This window comes from Canis aureus, chromosome 12 (genome assembly GCF_053574225.1).
Source record: "Canis aureus isolate CA01 chromosome 12, VMU_Caureus_v.1.0, whole genome shotgun sequence".
In the NCBI taxonomy this organism is placed as follows: domain Eukaryota; kingdom Metazoa; phylum Chordata; class Mammalia; order Carnivora; family Canidae; genus Canis; species Canis aureus.
The window spans coordinates 677,507-705,504 of NC_135622.1; the positions used below are offsets into that span (position 1 = coordinate 677,507).

General features: G+C 44.7%; 1 protein-coding gene across 1 annotated transcript; it reads right to left on the reverse strand.

Annotated features, from left to right (window-relative positions):
* On the reverse strand, positions 1-27,993 carry OVGP1 (oviductal glycoprotein 1). Its single transcript, XM_077916075.1, has 16 exons — positions 27,973-27,993; positions 26,403-26,518; positions 22,936-23,025; positions 20,693-20,763; positions 20,512-20,566; positions 19,965-20,036; positions 11,606-11,635; positions 10,985-11,189; positions 9,934-9,990; positions 9,535-9,700; positions 8,954-9,078; positions 7,187-7,295; positions 6,911-7,096; positions 5,254-5,370; positions 1,824-1,959; positions 1-726 (listed from the first exon to the last, which is right to left on the reverse strand). Exons 3-16 carry the CDS (start codon positions 23,006-23,008, stop codon positions 356-358), a joined length of 1,773 nt encoding a protein of 590 aa, XP_077772201.1. The 5' UTR covers positions 23,009-23,025; positions 26,403-26,518; positions 27,973-27,993; the 3' UTR covers positions 1-355.
* Between the last annotated feature and the right edge of the window lie 5 nt (positions 27,994-27,998).

A 27,998-nucleotide genomic window follows, 5' to 3' on the forward strand; every position in this document is an offset into this window, starting at 1 on the left:
GATTTTTGTGTTTCCAGTTTATTCAACAGAAAAGAGATGAACTCACTAGCTTTGGGGCCTGCTCGTACTCATGAATGGTTTATGCATGTCTGAGTAAAAGCAGCTCCTGTTGGGGGACCTACAAGAAAAGACAAGGGTTTTCCCCAGCTTCTGCCTTTAACAAGGTTAAGGCTCCTTGACCCACAGCAGAGTTTCCTGGGTTTTTCTTTCTCTAGAGAGCACTTGTTGGAAGGGTCATTGAGTTGACAGAGGAATCATTTCCTTTAATGGGAACACAGGGTTGTCAAAACAGGAGGAATGTGTCCTGGGGCTAGATGACAGGGCCGGAGGATGGCCTCTTGCTTTTGGCTTCCATCTAAAGATCAACATAACCCAACAGGGGGTCAGTGTTCACCTCAGAAGTCAAATTCTCTCCTCTAAGAATCTTGGTCTGCCCATCAGGAGTGACTTTCATCTTTCCAGAGGGGATAGTCATCATTTCTGGGGCTACTGCCCTCTTTACAAAGGGCTTATCCTTCTTTACAGAGGTCAATAATTGCATGGAAATCATAGTCATTTCTCCAAGGGTCACAGTCTCTCCAACAGTCTCAGTCTTCCCTTCCAGAGCCACAGTGTGCCTTACAAAGGATGCAGTTTTGCTCGTAGGGCTCACAGTTCCACCTCTGTGGCTTGTAGTAGTAGTATTTTGAGACTTTCCATGCATATTAGTAGCTGTAGACTTTCCTCCTAGGAATGAAAACCTCGTATCAGTGATCAATACTTTGGTTATGGTTGGCCTTTCAGGGCCAGTTTTTGGAGAATCCATAGCAGTTGAGAGACAAAATTTTGGAGAAAAGAGTTGAACTCTAGAGAAAATAATCAGAACAGGATGAGACTCCTACTGCTTCCTTCCCATCCTATGAATTACTGGCAGGACTACAACCACTCCAGGGCTGAAGTACCTGCTCCCAAAATCCAGAATTGAAGGATTTCATAATACACCCACTTGTGGGCATAGATAAAATCCTACCACATAGAAGCCCTGCCCCCTCACCTCATTGTGTTAACGTGAACCCAGGTACCCATAAGCACTCAGCAGATTTCCTACATTGCTGGTGAATGGCCCCAGGGAGCCTGCCAGTTTGCAATGCTTAAAGCCTCACTTAGACCTTACTGATTATACCTTCAGCAAGACCTTGCTGCCCCCACGGCCTAATAACAGAAACCCCCATTGTCCCCTATCATAGAAGGCACCAGCAACAATGCTGAGGGCAAGGAGGCCAACCTCAACAGCATTTTGTAAAGAACTGGGTTGGAGTCCCCTCTCCCCTCCTGACTAGCAGTGTTAGCTTTTAGAGTCCCAGTTTCTTTTTCCATAAAATGATGGTTATAAATATCTCAAAGGATGTTTCAGCTCTAGCATGCCAGTTTCCATCTCCTAAGTGCCAGGGCAGTGTCTACTATCAAAGAGATGTCAAAAGAAATCTGACTTCTTCTTCTGGCCCTTGTCCCATGAAAGCAGGAGGAAGCAACAGAGAAATAAACTGACCTATATCAAACACTAACTCTGAGCCAGTAGTTTTCATTCCTTATCTCATTTAGTTCTTGTAATAATGTCATGAGTATAAGGATCATTCCCATTTTACATATAGGGAAACCAAACCTCAGAGGGGTCAAATGGAGCATGCCTCTAAACCAAGAAAATGGACTGGCCTGACATCAAAGCTTATTCTCTTACCTTGATGTCATGCTGCTTCACTAAAGCTTGTGGATTGAACAGAAGGTACCCAGCCAGACCCTAGTTATACAACTTCCAACCCCAGTTCCAGGCCATAGCTACTCACCAGCCTGCACCAGGAGACTATGCAGCTTGTGGACCAGGGGGAAAGGCCCAGTGCGACAGAAAGTGCCCTTGGCATCATCCAGGTCCAATGTCCATACCATGGCTCCCCCAAAATGCTCTTCCTTTATGAACATTGCCTGAAAAAGCAGTAGTCAGTCAACCTGCTATGCTGGGCATCCCCAGATTGGGGACAATGTCAAAACACCAAAGATGGCCCCTCAGGAAACACTACAGGAGCAGGACAGCCTGTATTGGAATCTAGCCTTACAACTTACTAGCTGAGTGATCTTGAAACCTTATGTGTCTAGTTGCCTCATATGTAAAAAGGAGATAATAACATTTCCGAAATTTTTAGGGTCCAGAGAATTCCTACATGCGACATGCTACAGAATGGATGGATCTCAAAGACATTACTCTGAGTGAAAGAAGCCAGTCACAAAAGGACAAATACTGTATGCTTCCACTCATAGGAGGTACTTGGAGTAGTCACATTCCTATCAATGGAAAGCAGAGCAGTAATTACCAGGGGCTGGAGGAGAGGGGGATGGGGTTTCAGTTTGGGAAGATAAGACAGTTCTAGAGATGGAAGGTGGTGATAGTTATACAACAATATGAACACGCTTAGTGCTACTGACCTGGATGTCTAAAAATGGGTTAAACAGCAAATTCTGTTATGCATATTTTGCCACAACTTTAAAAATGGTTTTTTTTAAGAATCCCTACATATAAAACATTTGGAGAAATACCTTGCAGGTAGTAAATGTTCATAAATATTAAAAACTATCTCACCAAGATCTCAATGATAATCACCCCAATAAGCATTCTAAATCATAGATATTGCTATGTTACTTTAAAATCACTTCCACATAAACCACATCTTCTTTTGAAAGAAGATGTGGTTTATGTATACAATGGAATATTACTCAGCCATTAGAAATGACAAATACCCACCATTTGCTTCGACGTGGATGGAACTGGAGGGTATTATGCTGAGTGAAGTAAGTCAATCGGAGAAGGACAAACATTATATAGTCTCATTCATTTGGGGAATATAAAAAATAGTGAAAGGGAATAAAGGGGAAAGGAGAAAAAAATGAGTGGGAAAAATCAGAAAGGTAGACAGAACATGAAAGACTCCTAACTCTGGGAAACGAACTAGGGGTGGTGGAAGGGGAGGTGGGTGGGGGATGGGGGTGACTGGGTGACGGGCACTGAGGGGGGCACTTGATGGGATGAGTATTGGGTGTTATTCTATATGTTGGCAAATTGAACACCAATAAAAAATAAATTTATAAAAAAATAAAAAATAATAAAATAAAATCACTTCCACAGGGGCATCTGGGTGGCTCAGTGGTTGAGCATCTGCCTTTGGCTCAGGGCATGATCCTAGGGTCCTGGAATCCAGTCCCGCATCAGGGTCATGCAGGGAGCCTGTTTCTCCCTCTGCCTGTGTCTCTGCCTCTCTCCATGTGTCTTTCATGAATAAATAAATAAATAAAATCTTTAAAAAAATAAAATAAAATCACTTCCACATACCTTATCTCACAGTGACACTACAAAGAAGAGAGAAATCATTTTCACAGATAAGAAAACAAAGGCTTTGGTCCATGATTTTTAAAACCTCAGATATAACTAAATGGCAGGGTTTAGACTCAAGTCCTGGTCCTATTACTACTATGCTCATATTCTCTGTCATGATTGATGCACCCAAATAGCTGCAAGACTTAGCCAAATCAGTTGGCTACTTTCTGGGATTTATTTTCCCCAAATGTGATATAAAAGGAAGGAGGGACCCAATTAGATCAGCTGAAACTGTGAAGATCCTGTTTTTATCCTGCATATACTAACAGGTTAGCCTTCCGGTTTTATGTGTACATATGCACACACACATGCACACATGTGCACACGGTCTCTGGGTCAGAGAATAGACCATTACTCACAGCAACAGAACAGTCAAAATGGCACCTTGACTTCAGTCCCCATGTTCCAGTTGCCCAGTTGCCCATGTCATCCAACATGGCGAAAGCCAGACAGTCACTCACACGTGCATCAAGGTCTGCAGTACAGGAGAAGGATCCTAAAATCATGAGACTTGAGCTTATCTAGAACAGCTGGCAAATCAGACCCTTATCCTCTCCGGAGACATTAGGAGCTTCACTGGAATGTAGACAAATCCTCCCCGGGAAGGGGACCTGTTCAATCTCTGAAAGTCAGCAAAGGCTCTGGAGGAGGAGGAAAGGCTGCTTACTATTTTTATTGGAGCTGGTCTGCTTCCTTTGCTCAGAATGCCCAGACAGTGCAGGAACACTGAGAAATCCAGGGAAAATTATCTGTATCACCTACAGTAGGGGAGACTATGATATCTATCTAATAAGCCCGATACTCTTGCAGTTTCCAAGTCCTGAAAATTTCTCATTCAAAAACTACCTCCTCTTCCAATCACCTAGTCCAGACTCTCATTATCTTACCTGCACACCTTGTGCTCCTCAGAGCTTCTAAAATGCCAAAGTGATTACAGCAGGACCATATGGGGACACACTAAAAACAATTTCCAGATTCTTTCTGAGACCTGCTGAATAGTCAGGGGCAGATCCCAGACCTACATTTATCAAGTCTCAGGTGATTCCAGAGCAGAGGAAGTTTCATAAATCACGAAAGTATGTCATTTCTGGTTTAATTCATTATAGAGCTCTGCCCCACTCAACTTCATTCGACATTGCTTGCACCAGAGGACGTGGTGGTCACACTTAGGTTCCAAAGTTTTCAAACTTGCAGATCATATGCTTGCTCAGAAACCTGATTTTGCCTTAAAATGCCTGCACGAAGAGGACCAAACACCTTCACCAGTATTCAAGTCCCTCCACAAACCAGTGTGCATTTGACTGCCTTCTCTTATACTTGACAGAAATTCTCTACCTCATCCAAATTCTTCTTTGAACCTACTTTGAATGGGCTTTCAGTACCCACACTGAGCCTGTCCACATGTCATTACCTCCTCCTGCTGCTCACCTGCCTCAGGAAGCCCTCCCTGACTTTCTACCCCAACACATATCAGTGATATTCATGGAACACTTAGCAGGATCTACCTCATATTGATATTTATCTGTTACAAAGTTATCTGGTCCAAACAGAAAGGAAGAAACTGTTGCCAAAAATTTGTGTAAACTGAGAGAAATAATTTCTACCCTCAACACTGAGATTTCTTCTCTTCAAAAGGAGAGGGTTAGTTGGATTGATGGAATTAGGAGACCCCAGGTAGGTCAGGTATGCCTGAGATTCACCTGATTTAGTCAACCTCACCTTTTTATCCTCCACATGCACACACACACATGCACACACACACACATGCACACACACAGACTGTACAGGTAAAAGCTTCATGAAGCCAGAAGGAAATTATATGCTATAGCAAGAAAGAACCAAGGTCTTACCTTGGAACTGAAGCTGTTGGCATCATCATAGCCAACCCATACCTTCCCCTTGTAGGCGTATGGCACCTGCTGAAAATCAATCCAGCGCTTTGTCGCTCTCTGGAGAAAGGAGCAAATCTGCCAGGAGGATCACCAGGTTAGTTCTGAGAAGTGCCACAGAGTGAAACACCAGCAGGCACATGGCTCTTTTCCAGGTGGTAAAGAATCCAAGGATCCCTCACCAGGGAGTGAGAAGAGGCAGACCAAAAAGGGAGAGGAAAGTTACTCACAAAGGACCTTCTCTTTTTCCTGAACAAATTTCTACTAGAACAGTTCCTTTCTCTAATGTCCATAATACAAAGAGAGAACCAAGGAGTGGCTGACATCCTTAGAAACCAAACCAGGCTTTGCTAAATAATGCCGATACCACACTACTAACAGTAACCTATCTGACCTCAACCAAACCTGTATCTTATCCAAAGAATTACCATAAGCAAACCTTTCCTTTCTTCATTAGAAATCAGCATGAAGGTCCCAGTCTTGGTAATTATCCAATTAGCATGCAAACCTCTAATAAACTTAAAGTTCTCAAAGGTATGGAGAACTGGATTGTTACAATCACTTGAGCATCTGAGTGTCTACTGGGTGCCTGGCCTTGTGCTGGAAACTGTACACCATAAAGAAGTAGAAGCATTCAAGCCAGTAGCAGAATCTGTCTGAGGCCTTTTCTTTTCTCTTCTTTTCATTTTCCTTTTTTTTTTCTTTGTTCCTTAAAGGTTCTATCAGTATCTCTTTGGCCTGTAATGTCCTTCAAGAATATTATCTCAACTACACCATCACTCCTAACCATGCCTCACAGGATTAGCAGGAAAACATCTCCAGCCAGCCAGCACAGAGCAGAGACTAGGGAGACACTGTACCTCTACTCCTACCTACAGCACCCACATACACTGTGTGCCTCAGGACCTGTTGTCCTCTGCCTGCAAGGCCCTTCCCTTCCCTTGCTCCTGCACATCAGGATTATTCTTGTGTTCCGGAGCTCTACTCTAAAGCTACCTGCTCCATGAAACCTTCCCACACCCCCTACACTTCTTATATCCCCTTGGATCCATGTCTCTTTCCTCCACTCAGTAGCAAGCTTCATTGAGATGGAGAATAAGAGAATGGAATTAGGGTAAGAAAAAAGAATCTGTAGTAGGGAATGTCTTGGAATTGCTTCAAAATAACCTAGTAGTGGGAAGGAGGGAGGGGAGTCAGGGGGTGAAGATGAAACAAGATTGTCTAGGAGTGGCTAGTGACTGAAGCTGGTGAGGGATGGGTGGTAGTGGGGGAAAGGAAGAAGAGCTTATACTATTCTTATACTTTTGCAAATGTTTGAAATTATATATATTTCAACTATTAGTTATTTTTATTTAGGCCAGAGAGTAGTAAATCAGGACTGACTTGTATAACAGTTAAGATTCTTTTGAGGAGTCCCCTTCCACTTAGACTCTACCCAGCCCATCATCCCTTACAAAAGACTCAAATAATTTCCCCTGAAGAAAAAGCAAACATCTCAGATAGTGAATTTCTCTTGCTCTAGTAAACTTCTTCTTTGTCCTGTCTCCAGAGCCCTCATCCTTGCCTCTGCCCAGTTGTCCTTGCTCTTCTAATAGACAGAGGTCCCTATTTCTGTCACCTCATAATAAGCCAAGAAACCAGGGTGCTTGGTGTACATTCCTGGAGATGCGGGTCCCACAGCTTTGGCCTGCAGCCCATTCTTAGAGGCTTTAAGGAGGTGATAGGTACGTCCATAGGTGGGGAATCCCATGAGGAGCTTCTCTGGGGGTGCCCCCAGCTTTCGCCAGTAATTCATGGCATATGCCTGCAGGAAGAGCACAAACCCCACCGTGTTGCTGAGGGCCACTGGCCTGGGCTCAGGGTAGTGTCTGGGCCCCTTGAGATCTTTCCTTACCGAAGAGCTGGGGTCTCCAGGCAGAGAGAACAGGGGGCTGTTGTGTCCTGTGAACTTTTCCCAGCTTCCATGAAAGTCATAAGACAAGACATTGATAAAATCCAGGAGTCTGCAAAGGCAGGAGGAGGAGATACACAGATTAGGCTAACTAGATTTTCAAGTCAGGTCACCAGAGGACTAACTGGCTAACTAGTGGTGCACTACCCACCCAAATTTCCCTCCCATTTCAGCCCAGGCTGCCTGCCCCTCTGTGCCATCTACTTTGCTGCCACCACAGCAAACTCTTAGTTAGGGACCACCGTGCATTAGGACCCATGCCATCTTGAGAGCTTCCATGGAAGGAGGCAAGAGCCAGACAAGAAAATACATTCATGGGGTACATGGGTGGCTCATTTGTTTGAGCGTCTGCCTTCAGCTCAGGTCATGATCTCAGGGTCCTAAGATCAAGCCCTGTAATGGGCTTTGCCCTCAGTGGGGAGTCTGCTTCTCCTTCCTCCCTCTGCCCCATCCCAACTTGTGCTTTCTCTTTCTCAAATAAAAATCTTTAAAAAAAATTTTTTTTTAAAGAAACAATTTATTCATGGGATTCATGGTATCCCTGGGTGGCTGAGCAGTTTACCACCTGGCTTTGGCCGAGGGCACGATCCTGGGGTCCCAGGATCGAGACGCATGTCAGGCTCCCCGCATGGAGCCTGCTTTTCCCTCTGCCTGTGTCTCTGCCTCTCTTTCTCTCTGTGTCTCTCATGAATAAATAAACAAAAATCTTAAAAAAAAAAACCAAGAAACACATTTATGCCTGACATAAGTGCTAACAGAGGTTGCATAAATTGTCGTGAAGAAGGCAGTGCTGCCCCACAGCAGCCAAAGAGCTTCTGTCCTTCCACCATTCAAGGCACCAATGAAACCATGTCTTCCAGAACACTTTCAGAATGAAAAAGTGTAAGTAAGCACTTCCCGGGTCACAGGCGTAAAGGTGTACAAGGATTCCACCATTTAATTTTAATCTGGTACCATTTTAGAGCTGAAGACATTGGGCCTCTGACAGGCTCACTAACTTGCCTAAGGTCACCCAGCTGGCTGACGGCCAGACTCCCTCAATCTTGCCTGGTTATCAAGACCAGTGCTGTCAAACTCTAGGCCCCATGGGGTATCTCCCCTGTGCCCCTGCGCACTGAAACCGGGCTCCCTGGTGTAATCACACAGAAACACCCCATCTTCTCTTTTGTTCTGCATGGAGCCTCGGCTCCTCATTTGTAAATACTCAATTTCTGAGGTTTGAGGGAATTAGCCCAGACCTGGTATGTCCAGAAAGAGTGAGTTAGGAGCTATTCTTTGTAACTTTTGTACAGAGACCCATGCTTGGATAGCTGGGCCGGCCTGGGCATTCCTATTTTTGTTTTTGTGGCAGTGGCTGATTACTCATCTGCTTCTCTGATGCCAGCCACATGCTGCACAATGTTTGTCTACAGCTATCCCCTGGGGCAGCAGAGGCCAGGCCTGTGGTGCACTTTCCCGTGAGACCCAGCAAAGGGCTTTGCGGAACACCCTACCCGAGATGATGGGGCTGTGAGGACTGGTTCTACACCTCCCTCTGATCTCCTAGAGAAAGCCTAGGCTATGTGGAACTAACCCTTGTCCCCACCCACACTCCTCACCTGGCACCCTTACAAGGAGAGCTCACAGGCAATGCTTAGGCAGTGCTGTGGTCCTGAGCGTGATCTGCTCCCTCCCCTCCAACATCCTGTCCCATCAGGCAGACCCACTCACTTTCCTAGAAGGTGCACATCATAAGCTATTTGTATGATGTATGGGTCCCCAGAGACAGCAGCAGAGAGCAGCAGCCTTGGGCGCGTGTCAAGCTTCACCTCATTCTGGAAGGCAAAGAGGAGCTCCTGCCAAGAAAGAGGTAGATGCTGAGACACAGACCAAACAGTCAGGGAATGAAAGGATCATCCAGGAAAGCTTTATTTACGGAGCTCTGAGGACACAGAGGTGAGTCAGACAGGGGCCCTGCCCCAGGCTCCTGAAGAGATGGTCTTGAGCCAATGTGGTAATTGACTGAATGGAGGGGTAGAGGGGTGGCAGGCAAGGTCAGGAGCACACGTTGCAGACTGCCTGCCTGGGGGAGGCCAGGACCTTGTGCAGAGGAGGTGTCACTTGGGCCACAGGGCTGGAGCAGGACCTGGATGTGACAGAAAGAGATACCACAAGACTCCTGCTCTTTTGCCTGACACTTCTAGTTTGATGGCAGTAAAAGAACATTCTGCTTTTCTTATGCCATGAACCCAGATATGATTTTAAAAAACAGAATCACTGCAGGGTTCTGGTACTGTGAAACTTGGCCTTACTTTGATTAAGAGGAGAAAAGTCCGCCGATCACTCATGGGGCTGCCTCTTAGTCCAGGGTACAAGAAGAAGAGGTCCAGACCATCAAAATTATATGTCCTCAGTAACAATATAACTGAATTGATAAACTTTTTCCGGTTGGATAATGTGGACAGCATAGTGGTGAACCTGCAGGAGACCCCGGGTGAGGCAAGGAAGGAAGTGAGGCAAGGTCTGCGGTTCCTGCAGAACCACAACCTCCACACAACCCCTGGGTTTGTGCCCTGTGGGGGGCACACAGGTATGGCCGGAGGAAAGGAGGGCAGGCCTTGGAATCCCTCAACCCTTCTTAGAAGCCCCTCCCAGCAATGGGGACCGGGATTGGGGAATTCAAGCAGCAGGGAGGGGCTGCAGAGTCTCACTTGGATGTGCCAAAGTCCCAGCCACCGATGGACAGCAGTGTTCTCAGCTCCCTATTCCTATGATGTGAGATAGAGGGAGATGAGCTGGTCCCCATTCCAGTGGGGCCCTGGGGAACAGCGGAAAGTGTGGGGGAGGAGAGAAGTGAAAGGGGAAGGCAGGTGGAGGGAGGAAGAGAGAAGAGCAGAGCAAAATACCTGGAATAAAAGAAAGGAAAAGAGGGTCTAGTAATCAAGCCATGGATCATCACAACCTGGGACCCACTCCCCCCACCAGCTGTCCAGAGTCCACAAAACTCCCCTACATCCCTGTGATGCTCCCATGTAGAGGAAAAGAGAGAAGTAATCTAAAATATTTCTCTTCACTGTTTTCTTAGTTGACAAATATTTATTGAGCAATTACTACATGCCATTGACTGCTTTAGGTGCTTGATTGAGATAGAACAGAGAGCGAGACAGACAAGCTCCTTGCTCTCAGGGAGCTTGTGTTCTAATGACAAGGATTTTTACCTTGACCATCTATAACCACTAACGTAATGGCAGACCTCCCCTCGGACAGGGAGAGAACCCAGGAGTTCTGGCGTCAGGAATATCTAAGCAAGCACTTACTGAGCACCAATTGTGTGCAAAGCATTCACCTAGCCACTGGTGTACAAACATATTGGAGACCCTGCTCCTTCCCTTGCGGGGCTCATTGCCTGGGGGATGCAGGTGACAAATGGTGATAAAGACACTAGCAGTTGTGATATGCAGGCTCTCCTTGAAGCATTCTAACAGCATTAGTACATGAACTCCACCCCTCACTGGCTTGAAGGGTAAGTTGAGGGTTGCCAGGCAGAGGCAACAAAGACCTCACAAGGGCAAGGAGGCAAGAATGAGCTCAGAGTGTTATTCAATGGGGAGTTCTCAGGCAGGGATGCTCCCGAGGGACCTCGAGAGGAGGTTAGGGCCAGAAGAATCAGAAGAAAGTTGATGAGTAACAAGAGAAATAGGATTAATTTTCTTCTGTCTGTAAAATCTGAAAATACGATCCCCACATGCAGTATGAACACACCTCTCCTTGAGCTTGTTGAACTCTGGGTAGACAATTTTCCCTTTCTGGGAAGTCATAGCAACAATCTGATTGTTTTCCATGGTGGCAAAGGCAAAGATCAGGTGGGTGCAGAGAAAGGGGTCCAGGTCATGGGGCAAGACGGAGGCAGGCCCAGGGCGACTCTGTGCCCAGCTGGCAAAATAACACACCAGTTTGTGGGCTGCGCCTGGCAAGGGAGAACACAGGTCAGCTAGCACAAACCAAGGGAGGAGTTGGAGCTTGGCTTCCACAGACAGCTGTGAACACAGCCCAGGTGGCCAGGCCACCATAACATCCCCCTTACAAACACAGCCCAAAGCTACACTGAGGTCTGGTCCCCCCTCTGCCCCTACTGCCAACACCCCAGAGGGAAAAGAATGCCTTCTGGAATCCTGATCAGAACGGATCCTCAACTCTGGATCATGGCACACAGAGCGACACAGGGCACACATGACTGAAAATCCTCCGCTGAACTGCAGCAGATCAATGATCCCTGACACAGGAGCAGGGCAGGGAGGAGCTGCAGGAGGTACTCAACACAGAGCGCGTCCCAGCCAAAGAGGGCTCTCCCTGGCTCTGGAGAGGAGGATGCAATTTCCTTACCATCATGGTGTTTCAGCACAAGAAGCAGCCCTGCAGGAAACACAGGATGGAGTCACACTCAGATTCACATGCACACCCAGAGTGACGTGCCCCAGCCCCCCTCCCGTTCACCGGTGCACCAGCCAACTGAGCCCCAGAGCCAGACACAGACGCACAAATGGAGACACGCTCTGTTTACTTGTTTCCTCTTTTCTAAGTGGAGCCAGTAGAGCCAGATCTATCGAGGCTCCTATTCACCCCAATAAACACCATATGGATACACACATGGTTATCACTGGGACAAGATAACATAGAAGTTCTAGCAAAAGCTCTAGGCCAGTGGTTCTCACCCCGGCAACAAGTATAACAAGTAGTGATGTTCTGGCTCCTCCCCTAGAGATTCTGACTTTACTGGTTCAAGGTGGAACTGGGAATAGAGATATTTAATGGGCAGCTGGATTTGAGGACCACTGCTCAGATCACTCCTGCCTGAGCCTCTCCGGTCCTTCACTCTGTCCCATCCCACCTCCACCTAATCCAATCCTGCTGCTTCTCAGGTACTCGAGAGGTGACAAATGTTGGAAGCCTGGTATTGTGGGGGCTGGGACCTGCCACACTCACCGACCCACAGCAACAGCCTGCCCATCTCAAAGGTCTGAGAGCTGCAAGGCTAGGGCTCGAGCCTCTTTATAGGAGCTTCCCTGGGCACAGCCCTGGGACAGTGCTGGCACAGCCCAGACAGACACAAAAGCCGGGTCAGTGATTAATGGGCCCGAGTCACAGTGACCCTAGCACCTCCCATCCTCCCTCTCCAGCAGAGCTGAAGCTTTCAGAGCCAACAAAGAAATAGCTTGATCTGATACTGGCACACGGTGGATGTCGCCAAGGGCCATGGCGAGGGCAGGGCAGTGCTCAGCTCTATTCCTGGTATTTGCCTCCCATGGACTGAGTATGAAGAGTAAATCCTGTATGGAGGCAGTAATTCCACTGTTATCAGACTATTGGTTAGGGAAGCAGCGTAATATAAAGGATAGAAGTTCCAGCTTTGGACCTAGACAGGCTAAGGTTTGAATCTCAGTGTCATCAGTCAGAAGTTTTATAATTGTGGGTGTTACTTAGATCTTTGAGCTGCAGCTTCCATACTTGTAAAATAGAGATAACAGCTCATACTCACCTCATAAGGTTTTATAGAAATTGAAAAGATAATGTATGAAAAATGGTTAGTTCAGGACTTTGTGTGTCATACGGGCTCAGTAAATAGTAGCTGTTACTAAGGACGCCAATAGAGTTGCCCCACAGAGTGAGGTTCTCAAACTCACGTGCTGACACTTGCCAGGCAGGTAACGTTCAGGTAACATAAATGAGTGAAGTGGACACAGTAGAATAGCTCACTCTCCACTTTATTAGAAGAATAGTTCAAGCCCAGTGATACACACCAACTAACACAAAGCCTCTTGGTCAGGAGACAACAGAGCAGGGACTGCACTCCAAGTAGTCACCAATGGCTGCCATGTAGTGGAATAGACCTCATGTTGGAAGATGTCTCAACTTCTCAAGAGAAGACAAAAATCTGATTTGTTGTGGGAGTCGAGAATGTTTGAGTCAGTATATGAATGAGCCAGGGCTAGAATGTGTTAAGAACCTAAGGAACATAAGGAGTATAATTCTGGATACCTGAGGGCCAATATTTTAAAAATACAATATGAATAAACAGAATAGATCTGTAGCCAGATGCTTTTATGGCAGGAAATGTTTTATGAACATTTTATCAATGTTCTTTTTCTGCTACAGAGGATCTCAGATCATGAGTAGGTCCCACATTTCAGGGTTTGAGTCTCAATCATGAAGGACTAGAAACTGGGTGCCCATCTTCTCAGAAGACTGAGAGCTCACCTAGTCCACATGACACTGAGGGACTAACTAGATGTCAATATAATAAATGACACAGGGAAGTATAATGACTAGTGGTGGAATTTACATCACTTCTGGTATGAAGAAATCATAAAAATCGTTTTTTAATCAGATTGCTGTGATATCATGTGATAAAAGCATTAAATGGTATAGAATGGTTACACAAAGGCTATTTCAGTAAAACCCTAGGCAAGCCCGATGGAATACCCCACCTAAAAATACTGTTCCATTTGTTCATCCATCTTTGCTTCCTTTAAGTACTAAATGAGTATTTGTTGAGCATATGCCAGGCCCTGCTAGGCACTCTAGATACAACGGTGAGCAAGACATAGTTTCTGCTCTCAGGGGGCTTCTAGTGAACAGACTGATCATATACTCAAGAGCTAGTGTATGTCTCCCTCCTGGAGAAGTATGTGTCTCTCCTCTCCTGGATAGGGGCAGTGGGGAAAATAGGAGTTTTGCTGCTAAACAGACTTGAGATCCAACTCTTACTGTGCACCAATCCTGGGGCCACTTGAGTCCTACTTGCACGCCCAGTGTCACATTCCATTCCTTGGGCTAAGAGTACCTTGCATCAGGAGACGATCAAGCAAGCCTCTTGAGCAACAATGGGTCAGGCTGGGCAACAACTTGTGCCACTGGTTACATTTCCCCTGGTCTGGTTTCTAACACTAATGACTGTGCTTTTAGTGGGGTTTTCCGGTTCCTAGCCTGAGTCACCTAATTGTTGTTAACGGGTCTTTGCATTAATTTCTCTTCCTGTTCTGTAAACCATAGGCACTACAGTTGTTCCCCACAGCCTGGGTCCTGATTCAGTCTTGCCAGTCACCTGGAGCCCTTGTTGCCTATCTTTTAAGACCCCCTTGAAGTGAATGCCTACCTCTCTCGACTCATAAGCTTCCCCTCATGCTGCCTCCTGTCCCCCAGATTCCATATCACTGAGATTTCCCACTAGGTTTGTGCCCTTCCATCCCAACTCCTGCCCAGCACTAGTTCTTTTTTTTTTCAATTTTAGAATAATTTTATTTCTCTGTTAAATGTACATTGGATTTTAAGATAGCCCTAACATCGGAAACATTAAAATATGAAAGAAATATACATTTTAGAATTGAGACAATATAGCAAATGGCCCCTAGATTAAAAAGGGTCCTGTGCCCCAAATCTGGAAAATACTCCATACTCTGTCTTCAGAAAGATTCAAAATGCACCCCTCAGTGTACTACACTTCTGGAAACTCTAGTGGTAAACAAATATGATATTGATTAGCTTAGAATTTTTCTACTTCTTGGCCTTGTAATTCTTTTCCTGTTGAGCTTGTTGTAAGAAAAAATTCTCTGGACTCCATTTTGGGAAATGCTGGATTAGGGCAGATTTTGTCTGCACTGACACAGCTAACAGAATGTGTGATGCTGGAATGAGAGAAGCTTTCCATTGTTTTGCGTGAAAATACATTATCGCATTGACCTTTAACAAAAAAAAATGCCCATTTTCAGATTATGAAAACTTGATAATCCTTATTTTCACATTATGTAACTCAGAACAGTTGAACATGTTCAACCCACATACCTCAATGGTGCAACTAGGTTTTTAATTTAATACCAGAGACTGCACTCTAGGATTCATATATGTGAGATTCATGGCCAGCACTAGTTCTTAATGCTGTCCCCAGCACAGTTAAAATTGCTTGTCAGTCTGAACTGTCATCTGCACCTGGGTCAGTCCTCTGGGATCCTAGTTTGCTACAGTGGGTAAGGCTGGATCTCAGACCTAACCATTCCATTCCATGCCCTGGGATGATGGAAGATAAAGAGAACACCACGATAGAACCTCTGCTTCGGTCAGCGATGACCATGCCAAGGATGGCAACTGTGACTCCATGTGTATAGCAGATGATGAATAGTAAATGCTGAATGAGGGTTATGTTCAGTCATTTTGCCAGGTCACTCTGTCTGCTCTCAACCCTGGAGCTCTCAGTGTCAGAAAATACAACTATTGTTATATATTTTACACACCCACCCAGATATTTGAAAATACTCCTCCCTAGTGCTTAGCTTGTTCTCATGAGAAGACATTTACAAATGTCTTTTATTTGGCTTCCTGAAGAAGTGGCCTACAGTAGTGCACCCCTGCTGTATTTTACAATACTCAACTAGATAGATGGCAAGATCAGAGTTGAAATACTTTGGTTTTAACAAAGCATTCGGCCAAATCTTTCATGATACTCATGTGCAAATTGGACAAGTATGACCTAAACAAAATCAATTGGTTGAATCTAGAGTCCAAAGACAGTTGACTACAGATTGGCAAAACTTGAAAGATCTTTACCCATTTTAATCTTTAAAATGAATAGGGGCAGCTGGCTGGCTCAGTAGGTAGAACGTGAGACTCTTGACCTCAGGGTTGTAAATTCAAGCCCCATGTGTGGTGTGCAGTTTACTTAAAATAAATCTTTTAAAAAAACCAAATGGGATAGATATGGCAGTTTCCCAATATTTGATACGTGACAATTTTTGGTTGTGCAGGATTTAAAATTAATGTGTATTGAAAAGTGTATAATATCCCTACAACCCTAATTTCATATTGTTTAAAAAATGAGACAATTCAAGAAAGAATTATTTTAATAAATAAAGGTAGTACTATTTGGTTATTTTGCTGCTATGATGTGATGGTAATTCAAGTAATGCCTATGTGCCCATGGCCAATTCCTACCTGGTATGGTGATTTTGATCATATTTGCAAATGTCTTGGTGGCATAGATGTAATTACTCTCATTGGCACAGATCTGAATCCAAACCAACTTTTTTTTTAACAGTAAGATAATGTGAGTTTTCAAAAACTAGGTTTTTCCTCTTTGCTGTCATTTTAACCACCTTGATACAGACATTTCCTTGGGTTCTCACTTCACTGCTTTCTTCTCCATCATTCAAGTGCAGGAGGAAAAGGACTGGGCAAATTTAGTTCCTACCCACCCCATCCCTCCTCACTTTCTCTAAGCCATTACAACTTTGTGAAGTTTATCTCTGTGAAGAACCCACCCCTATTACCCTCTAAGAAGTTACTGTTAAGAACAGTGAAGGCTTTCTTCCCACCTTACCCCAAACCCAGTAATCACATGACTACAAATTCCAATGTTTTTACTTGGGGTCATTGTGACAACAGAGCTCATGTTTGGCAAGGGTGAAGCATGGAAGCTTTACTTAAAATATTCTGTCCATATTCCTTCAAACTGCCCGGTTTCATGTGACTGCAGCTGAGCTAAACTTGCAAAGCACCAAAGTACATAATTGATTGTATTTAGTTTCATAATCAATAACTGACCAGGACTTCTGGCAATAGCCAGTCCACCAACCCAATATTTAAATCCCATCTAGCTACTCTTAAGGGGCTAGGGAAGCACACACACAAATCCTGGGCCATGATTGATACCCTGATGCCTCACATAGTGAGATAACACACACTTCAAAAGACAGGCCAACAAAGCCTAAGCTTTTTATCTCACCAAAAAGTATTTTTGATTTTCTGATGCTGCACTTTATAAAATCTTCAGAGTCCACAGAAACAGCATTCAGACTTCCTATGTCCAGAGAATGGGATCCAGAGGCCAGGAGAGTCAGGCCTCAAGCTGTTTTTCAGTGGGAAACATGGCTGACATTTTTCTGCAAGTCTGTGTCAGTTTTTAACTTAACTGAATTTTAAGCTCTCCATCATCCCAACTTTTTTCCATGGCATCTATGACACTCATCTTTCATATATACAATTCCATGGGCAGGGAGTGGAGGGGGAGCATTACACAGGCACCAGCCAAAATTTTGAGAAGCCAGAAAAATGCATTTTTGACTCTGTTTAATGGCAAAGAGATGTGCAAAACTATGATGAGTGTCCTGACTCTTCCTTGAGGTAAGCTAAGCAGGATTTTTGTGAATGGAAGCATGCCATGAGGAAGGCAGATTAAGTTCTATAAAAAATAAAGTTGCTCCCATCTCCATGAGTAGTATATATAGCTGCCTCCAAGAATCCAGGGATGCCCACATCCCATACCTCATCCAGTCACGGCTAATTTCTCATACACAGCTACATAGGAAGCATAAAATCTTTTGTGAACTTTTTTTTGTTTTTGTTTCTGGTAGGGGGGAGAGCTTGGGAAAGATGTAAGATGGACTTAATTCCCTCCCACCACCAAAAACTATGTATCTACACACACACACACTCAGACATACCTACATATCCAATTTTAAGAAAGTTTTTCTTTCCTATGACTATAGGATCCCAGAATTCAGTCTCCCTCAGGCTGAGAGACAATGCCTATTGACTGCCCAGATCTAGTGCAGAGCATACTGTAAGGCTCCTGTGTGGTCTCACAGGCTGACAGGGCAGGGGCAAAGGGAGTGGGTACTCATGGGGGATTTGCTTTTTGTCTTAAATCCAATCTATTCAGAAACACTCTTAGGTCCAAGGGCTGCAAGAGGCTCTGTGGGCAGGATGTGGTGGATAACCTGATGGTCCCAGCCCACTGTGGTAAGGAGAGAGTGATTGAGCGGGGACCACGTAGTGTCTCTCACAAAGTCTCTGTGGGCTTGGCTTCTAAACCTAAAAGAGAAAAAAGGAAAGTTTGGACATAGTGAGAGACAAGAGGAAAAAGCAAAGGTGGAAAGGAGAGAGAATCCAACACAACCAGGACACCTTTCTAGATGTGCTACACGAACTTCACCAAATGCATGGCAATGTGGTTATCCACAGAGAACCTCATCTTTTACTCAGTCCCGTGCCCTAATTCCATATAAAAGTGGTGGCTAGAGAAGGGTAGTAACATGGGCCAGGATCAGAGAGCAAATCCAAGCGAAGAAGGAAGTATAATTCCAGTACTCTGCTGCCTTTCACCCCACAGCAGGCCCATTTTATGGATGTGCCTTGTATGTGAAGAGGGCAGACTGCTCCTTTCTGGGGGATAGCTGGAACACCAGGCTGGGAAATCCCACCTGCCACCACACCCCACCTTGACCAGGGACAGAGCTGGTTGTGAGTCAGCCCCAGGAAGAGGGAGACAGTCAGTGTCAGCCTGCTGCCATCACCTAGTCCCCTTGAGTGAGACAGTGCACTCGGTGTACTTTAATGAAAACAGAAAGGACACAGCCACCCGCAGCTCTTCTCCTCAATTCCTGATGACTTACACCTTAGAAAGCTCTGAGTCCAGCACAGCGAGTGAGCAGTCCTCACTGATAGTGGCCAGGAAGGGAATTCTAGGAGAGCAAGGGGAGGGTTATGACAGGTAAAGTCATGGTCCCAAGATGAATCCTGTCCAGTTTAGTCCCCAACCCACCTAAAGCGACCCAGAGGAGGTGTCTTGCTCCTCACTTTGGGTTAAGGTCTGGCTACCACTCAAGTCCACATTACAAGTTCCAGGGAAAGATGAGGGAAATGCAACAAAGCCAGGTTGACAATCATCCTGGCAACTAACTACCCCATTTGGTCCCTCCTTGCAGCTTTAGCAATAACCCAGAAACACAGGTTTCCCACCCAGAGTCTCCGAAGCCCACAGTATTCATCTTTTTTGGGTGTTGAGCAGGAACAAGACCATTGTTCAGCCATGTGCAGACAGAAACCACATCACCCACGAAAGGATTATGGCCTTTTTTTTTTTTCTTTAGGACTATAGTCTTAAGAGATCTTTAGCATTCTGAAACCTCAGCTATGGCACTGTCTGCTTTAGGAATGATCTATCTGCTAATGCTCTGCAAACATAAGCAAGCCCTTGCACTGTCCCATTCATATCCAGCAGGCCCTTGGGGACAAAGGACAGTACCTGCGTGGGGCAAACACCAGCCCAGTGACACACGAGTGCACAGCTGAGCTGAGGGCACACCTTGCACTCTTGGTGTTCACCAGGGAGACAGTCCCACTCACAACACCTAGAGAAAGCAGGGAGCCCATCACAGTGGGTAAGAGCATGGGTCCTGGAGTCAGCCAGACCTGGATTTGAATGCTAGTCCCTCAGACTTACACAAGCTAACCACTCTGTGCATCAGTTTCTTCTTTTGCAAAATGAGGATAATTAGTCACTGGTGGTTGTGAAAATTAATGAACGGGGTAGTTATTATTTTAACCACAAACTATGTCATCACAGGTACAGCCTCATCGCTGTGAGCGCATGAGCGCTACCCCCACTCTACAACAGAATTCTCTACATAACAATCCACTTGTTCTGTTGTCGTCCACTGACTTCTGGCTGCACCCAAAACATAGGAGCTGAGGCACACATTCAGAAATCAAATCTACCCGGAAAAAAGTCATCACATCAAACTAAAACCACTTTTGGATCATCTCACCTTCCCACCTCACCACTGGCAGAATTTACAGAATGTTCAGGTGTGCTGCTGAGATGGAGTGGCCAGGGCTTTTTGCTTTACAGGGTCAGCGTGCTCTCATCCTCCCCCTTCCCAGAGTCAAAATGCTGTGTGAGAGGCTACCTTACCAAAAACAAAAACTTCACTCTGCTGAGGATGCCAAGCCAGGGAGGTAGGAAGGTAGCCAGAGGCAGTGCAGCCTGCAAGAGAGAAGAGGGATCTGAAACAAGACTTAGAGCCCAGCTTTGTGAAGGAGCTTCTCAAACGAAATCACCCCAAGTTCCAGAAGCACCTTAATTTGCCTTCCCAAACCCTGCTAAGGTAGTTGTGTCCTTGCCCTCGACCCTCATACCTTCATTTATATTTCGGCCTCTTGTCCTTTCTGGACACTAGTCACAGGCAGGTTTCAGGTATAAAGCAAGAAGACAACAATTCTGGCCCCTTTGTCTACCCATCCTAGAAACGTAAAGTAAATCAGCCACCCACAAACCAAGCCTTCATCTTGCTACCCACTGCACACAATGGAATCAACAGAGCTTCAATGGGAAACAGAGTGATTATGTCTCTTATGCCACAATGACTAAGCATCTGGTGACTTTGCCTTTGTCTCTGACCCAGGAAGCCTCTTCCAGGCGGGTTCCTACTACCACCCTTCCACCACTGGCTCTGACTTACCCATCTGTAATGCTGGCTTGGGACAGCGGGTATCCCAGAGTAAAATTCTGTTGTCCTAGAAGGAGGAACAGGAAAAGAGCTTCACAATCCAAAAAGCAGCTGCAGGCCTCCACACTAGACTTGTGGCCAAAGGGTTCGAGTGTGGTTAGAAGTGAGGAGGGAAGGAAAGGCTATATCTCACCTCACCGCATAAAAGGAACATGGAATCCTTGTGGGGAGAGGCCGTGACACAGGTGACCTGCCCAGAGTGAGCTGTGAAGGAGAGAGAGAAGCAAGCATGACAGAGAAGCTTCAGGTATCACTACCAAGCAGCCCAGATACCACCAAGGGACCCCTTATCTCATGATGCAATTTAACACATTTTCTGAGAGATTTTTGAATCAGACTTAACCTAAGGGAAAATGTTGATGGAGTTCTAACACTAAAAGGCAGACCTGGTCTCATCCATTTGGGGAAGACAATGAATCAGTAAAGACAAGGGAAGAAAGATCAGGGGCTGGGCAAGAAGAGTGAAGGAATTTACATCCCAGAATAGCAATTTTTAGACTTTAGTACACACACCTCAGGACAACATATAGAAACTTTCAAGTGAGGTCTGGACACTGATACATTTAGGGAAATAAACTTTACAAAGTTATCTTTCCTTATATATGCAATGAAACATTACTTAGCCATCAGAAACAATGAATACCCACCATGTGCTTCAACGTGGATGGACCTGGAGGGTATCAGGCTGAGTGAAATAAGTCAATCAGAGAAGGACAATCATATGGTTTCACTCCTACGAGGAATATAAAAAAATAGTGAAAACAATCATAGGGGAAAGGAGAGAAAATGAGTGGGAAAAATCAGAGAGGGAGACAGAACATGAGAGACTCCTAACTCTGGGAAACGAACAAGGGGTGATGGAAGGGGAGGTGGGCAGGGGATGGGGTGACTGGGTGACGGGCACTGAGGGAGGCACTTGACAGGATGAGCCCTGGGTGTTATACTATATGTTGGCAAATCGAACTTCAAAAATAAATACATACATACATACATACAACCAAAGTTCCCTTTCCTCTATCCACTGGAAAAAAGACAGTCTCTTCAATAAATAGTGCTGGGAAAATTGGACATCCACATGCAGAAGAATGAAACTAGACCATTCTCTTACACCAGACACAAAGATAAACTCAAAATGGATGAAAGATCTAAATGTGAGACAAAATTCCATCAAAATCCTAGAGGAGAACACAGGCAACACCCTTTTTGAACTTGGCTACGCAACTTCTTGCAAGATACATCCATGAAGGCAAGAGAAACAAAAGCAAAAATGAATTATTGGGGGCAGCCCCCATGGCGCAGCAGTTTAGCGCCACCTGCAGCCTGGGGTGTGATCCTGGAGACCAGGGATCGAGTCCCATGTCAGGCTCCCTGCATGGAGCCTGCTTCTCCCTGTGCCTGTGTCTCTGCCTCTCTCTCTTTCTCTCTGTGTCTCTATGAATAAGTAAATAAAATCTTTTAAAAAAATGAACTATTGGGACTTCATCAAGATAAAAAGCTTCTGCACAGCAAAAGAAAAGTCAACAAAACTACAAGACAACCTGCAGAATGGGAGAAGATATTTGCAAATGACGTATCAGATAAAGGGCTAGTCTCCAAGATCTGTAAAGAACTTATTAAACTCAACAGCAAAGAAACAAACAATCCAATCATGCATGGACAAAAGACATGAACAGAAATTTCAGAGGAAGACATAGACATGAACAACATGCACATGAGAAAATGCTCCACATCACTTGCCATCAGGGAAATACAAATCAAAATCACAATGAGATACCACCTCACACCAGTGAGAATAGTGAAAACAAGACAGGAAACCACAAATGTTGGAGAGGATGTGGAGAAAGGGGAACCCTCTTGCACTGTTGGTGGGAATGTGAACTGGTGCAGCCACTCCGGAAAACTGTGTGGAGGTTCCTCAAAGAGTTTAAAATAGACCTGCCCTACGACCCAGCAATTGCACTGCTGGGGATTTACCCAAAGATACAGATGCAGTGAAACGGCGGGACACCTGCACCCTGATGTTTATAGAAGCAATGTCCACAATAGCCAAACTGTGGAAGGAGCCTCGGTGTCCATCGAAAGACGAATGGATAAAGAAGATGTGGTTTATGTATACAATGGAATATTACTCAGCAATTAGAAATGACAAATACCCGGGCAGCCTGGGTGGCTCAGTGGTTTAGTGCCTGCCTTCAGCCTAGGGTGTGATCCTGGAGACCTGGGATCGAGTCCCACGTCGGACTCCCTGCATGGAGCCTGCTTCTCCCTCTGCCTGTGTCTCTGCCTTTCTCTCTCTCTCGCTCTGTGCCTCTCATGAATAAATAAATAAAATCTTAAAAAAAAAAAAAGAAAAAAAAAGAAATGAGAAATACCCACCATTTGCTTTGACATGGATGGACCTGAGGGTATTATGCTGAGTGAAATAAGTCAATCGGAGAAGGACAAACATTGTGTGGTCTCATTCATCTGGGGAATAAATAAAAATTAGTGAAAGGGAATAAAGGGAAAGGAGAGAAAATGAGTGAAAATATCAGTGAGGGTGACAATACATGAGAGATACCTAACTCTGGGAAATGAACAAGGGGTATTGGAAGGGGAGGTGGGCGGGGGTTGAGGTGACTGGGTGATGGGCACTGAAAGGGACACTTGGCGGGATGAGCACTGGGTGTTATGCTATATGTTGGCAAATTGAACTCCAATAAAAAAAATTAAAAAGAAAGACTACTTAGGAGCTACTTTCAAAATGAGATAGACACTTACGTTCAGATATTAAAACACCTCTAAGATACATAGTTAATTGGAAAAAACAATGTATAGGAGTATACTGTGATTTGTGTTAATAATAAAGAGCTATTCAAATGACAGATGGAGATAGGCTTTTGCTTGTATACGTTTAGAATATTTCTGGAGGAACAATGAAAAAGTATTCTGGAACAGTAACAGTGGTTGCCTCCTCAGAGGCACACCTGATAACTGCAAGTTCCGTTTGTGAGAGAGACAAACTGTCCTCTATAATGTACCTTGTACCCTTTGAATTTTTTTTTTGCCATCAACACTTACTATTCTAAATAAATTGAACTTAGAAACAAAACAAAAAAACAAAGTTCTCTTTCTTAAAATTGAACTAAGAAGCTGCTGCCAGTCTGCCAGTGCCCCTTTCCTACCTCCTCTTTCACATTCCCCTCCTCCCAGTTTTAGAAGGGATATGCACTTCTCACCCACCCATCTCACCATGGTACAAAGCCCAGGTGTCCAAAACCCTAAGGTATTTTTTTTTAAGATTTATTTATTTATTTATGATAGACACAGAGAGAGAGAGAGGCAGAGACACAGGAGGAGGGAGAAGCAGGCTCCATGCCGGGAGCCCGACGCCGGACTCGATCCCGGGACTCCAGGATCACGCCCTGGGCCAAAGGCAGGCGCTAAACTGCTGAGCCACCCAGGGATCCCTCCAAAACCCTAAGGTATTAAACAAAAGGGGCTTTTCCCTGAAAGCCAAAGAGCATCTGGGTAAAATTCAGTGCAGAGGCTGGCCCTGTTTCATCCTACCACAAACCACAACACACCACAAACAACTAGAGAATTCTGGGATTCTATTTCTGCCTAACAATGAAAATTTTGAAAACTATGACAGATGGTTATCCTGAGGACGCATCTGACAAATTTAACTGAACTTAAAAATGAAGTCAGACATTTTCTGATAGAAAGTTGAGTCTAGGGATGCCTGGGTGGCTCAGTGGTTGAGCGTCTGCCTTCGGCTGAGAGTGTGACCCTGGGGTCCAGGGATCGAGTCCCAGATCAGCCTCCCCACAGGGAGCCTGCTTCTCCCTCTGCCTGTGTCTCTGCCTCTCCCTGTGTGTCTCTCATGAATAAATAAAATCTTAAAAAAAAAAAAAAGAAAAGATAAAAGAAAGTCGAGTCTAACTTGGCCAGCTGGCTTAACAATGCAGGTTGGTTTTTAGCCAGTTAGGTTATTTGGTTGACATTTTGCATAGATTAAAGGAGCTTAAACTGCAAATCCAAAATTTTGACAAACGTGTGCTTGAAACCAGTGCACTATATGGGCAGAAAGTACCTCCTTTGCAATTATTTAAACTTAGATGCCAATTTAAAAATGTGGTACAGGGTAGTTTTTAAAAAAATTTTCAGGAGGGCTACATGCCAAAAACTTTGAAGATCACTGCTCTATTATGCTTAGAGGCTGTGGAAACCACCTGAAGGTATTTACCAGACTACCAGAGATAGTCTGAATATGACTCTAACCAAGACCGAAGGATGTAATCAAACCACCTTTCATAGTTCTTTCCTAGCCCTAGAATCGATAGAAAGCCAACACAATGAAAAGGAATTGACCACTCACTTGAAAGCAAAGTTCAAAGACAAGAACCATGGGAAAATATAAAAGATAAATAAGTGGTTCTTCTGCCCTCAAGGGATTTACAATTCAGGGGGCGGGGGGGGGGGGGGGGGGGGAGGAGCGGGGAGGGAGTAAGACAGAAATACAAAGAACTGATGAAATATGGTGAATGGAAGAAGTGCTGAAGGAGTTAGTGCAGACCAGGAAAATCCCTCATAGGGCAGCCTGGGTGGCTCAGCAGTTTAGCGCCACCTTCAGCCCAGGGCCTGATCCTGGAGACCCTGGATGGAGTCCCACATAGGGCTCCCTGCATGGAGCCTGCTTCTCCCTCTGCCTGTGTCTCTGCCTGTCTCTCTCTCTCTCTCTCTCTCTCTGTCTCTCATGAATAAATAAATAAAATCTTAAAAAAAAAATCCCTCATAGACCTAAGAAACAAAAGACATCAGTGTTTTAACACTGACTATTTGTTAAATCCTGGACTCTGAAGGTCTGGGATATGTATGAGTTTCTGTTTTTTTGCTTTGGCACATATGTGAATCATTCACTTTGCAATTAGAATTGGCAGGGAATGGCACTTAGACATTGAGGGAACCAGGTAATCACCCGGCACCTACATCTCTTAACCACACACACATTAATGCTCTAGGCATCATCTTCATGAAGAATGACTCCCAGAATAAAGTCAGCTGCTACTACTGTTAATGAAAGAGAGTAAAAAAAAAAAAAAAAAAAAAAAAAAAAAAGATTTTTTTAAAGTAACATTAATAGAAAGTGATGATTCTCACCAGAAAAACAGAAACCTTATGGAAGTGAATATTCAAAAGTGCAAGATACACAAGTTTCAGAGTGTATACTTGGAGAATGCCAAGGCTCCACTGTGACTGGGTTTAATTAGGGCAGTTATATTTACAGGGCAAGTAACAGAAGGGCTCGAATGCTATTACAAGAAAATGAGATATTAAACCACAAGCCACGGAAATCATGAAAGGTGAGGGACTACAGATGGAGAGATGAGGTGAGTGCCACTATCAGTGTGAAGTAAAACTTGGAAGCAAAAGGGAGCATCAGAAATGGAAAGGGAGGATCACTGACCAAGTGGAAAAAGATGCCAAAGAACTTGGGAACCCACTGATAGTGAGGAAGCAGGAGGGGTGGAAAAGGCCTGTGAGGTGGAGTCTCATGTGGCTAAAGGATGGGGAGGCCAGTACTAGAAACAGGAAAAACACATGTGTTCCAACAAGAACTTCCTTTAACTGACATGTCCTATGTCATTGCCTACTGGGCTTCTGCAAAGGCCTATTCACAATGTATTGCAATATCTCTAAGGAAATGTTATAGACATGTCATAATAAATCATAATAAATCACTGCATTCTTACAGTAAGCCCAACTTTACTGGGTGAGGCTAATAGGATAGTAAAAACACCCAAAGGATGTGTAAAATGCAGGAGCAATCAGCACAAGGACCCACCAGAAGTCTTTGCTACCTGCGTGCCAGAGCTCAGGACACTGACTGTAGACATGATGTCATCATGCTCATACTTGCAGAACTCGCTGACAATGAGTGTCTGGTTCTTGTCCAGCTCCCACAACTCAACAGCACCTGTTGGGAGTGGGGAGAAGGTTGAGGGAAATGAGTGTGGATTACACCAAGATAGTAATTCACTTTCAGGATTCAAGTGAGTCCACTGTCACTAAACTAATAAAATAAGCTATCACTATAAAAGCAAAAGCAAAATCCACTATCACAAGAGGATTCAGCTAATTTCCAAGTCACCTGGCTTTATGCAGGCATTACTGTTTTCTTAATAACAGTCCAGACAATTAGGCAAGGAAAGTTTCTAGAAAGACAGGAAAAGATGGAATGGCTGGCAAAATCCATTATCTGGCTTCCAGTAAGAAGACACTAGAGATTAAGTTCCAGGAGACATGGAAAAAGTGTCAACAATCTGTGTAGCACACAATCCAGTGTGGTCAAATCTTCCCAATTGGTTGGACATTAGTATTTGTTGAACAATTTGAATAAACACCTTACAGCTTCTTTAAAAATACTGTAAATAACTGACTGTCTTGCACAGTGACAGGTTAAGTACAGAGAGCCCCCCCCCAAAAGTTATCTTGAATATGTAGTGCTCAAGCTGAATTGTCAAAGGCTCAGTCTTTAATGCCCACTTTTATCCTTCCATGCAATGCCTGCCAATCCCCAAATTCTGATTTTTTAGTTCCAAGGACTCCACTGCTGAATTTGACTTTCAAAGCAAACAAAGCAGAAGGAAGACAGAGAGAAGAAAACAGGAGGAAATAGAGACAGCACAGACTGGCTTAAGCATCATCTTTAAGATCAAGATTATCCTTAGTCTGGGTTGAGGGGGGGGGGGATATGGGAAGGTTGCCGGGAAGAAAAATGGTTCTGATCCATTTCTTGTTTTTTTTTTTTTTATAAAGTTATTTTTTATTGGTGCTCAATTTGCCAACATACAGAATAACACCCAGTGCTCATCCCGTCAAGTGCCCCCCTCAGTGCCCGTCACCCAGTCACCCCACTCCCCTGCCCTCCTCCCCTCCACCACCCCTAGTTCGTTTCCCAGAGTTAGAGTCTCTCCTGTTCTGTCTCCCTTTCTGATATTTCCCACTCATTTTTTCTCCTTTCCCTTTTATTCCCTTTCACTAATTTTTATATTCCCCAAATGAATGAGACCATATAATGTGTGTCCTTCTCGGATTGACTGACTTCACTCAGCATCATACCCTCCAGTTCCATCCACGTCGAGGCAAATGATGGGTATTTGTCGTTTCTAATGGTGAGTAATATTCCACTGTATACACAGACCACATCTTCTTTATCCATTCCTGACCCATTTCTTAATTTTGTTAGAAATTCCCACGAGGCAATTCAGAATCTCCGAAAAGCATTTTCCTGCTACACAAGATCTCTCCTTCAGACCAACACCCCGAAGCTCCCCCTAGCATTGAAGATGGGACATTAAAGATTGAGCCCGGTCCGCCCCACGTCCCATCCTTCATTCCACCTGTGGGGTTGAGGAGACAGGGACTCACCTGAGTCGGACGCCACTAGGATACCT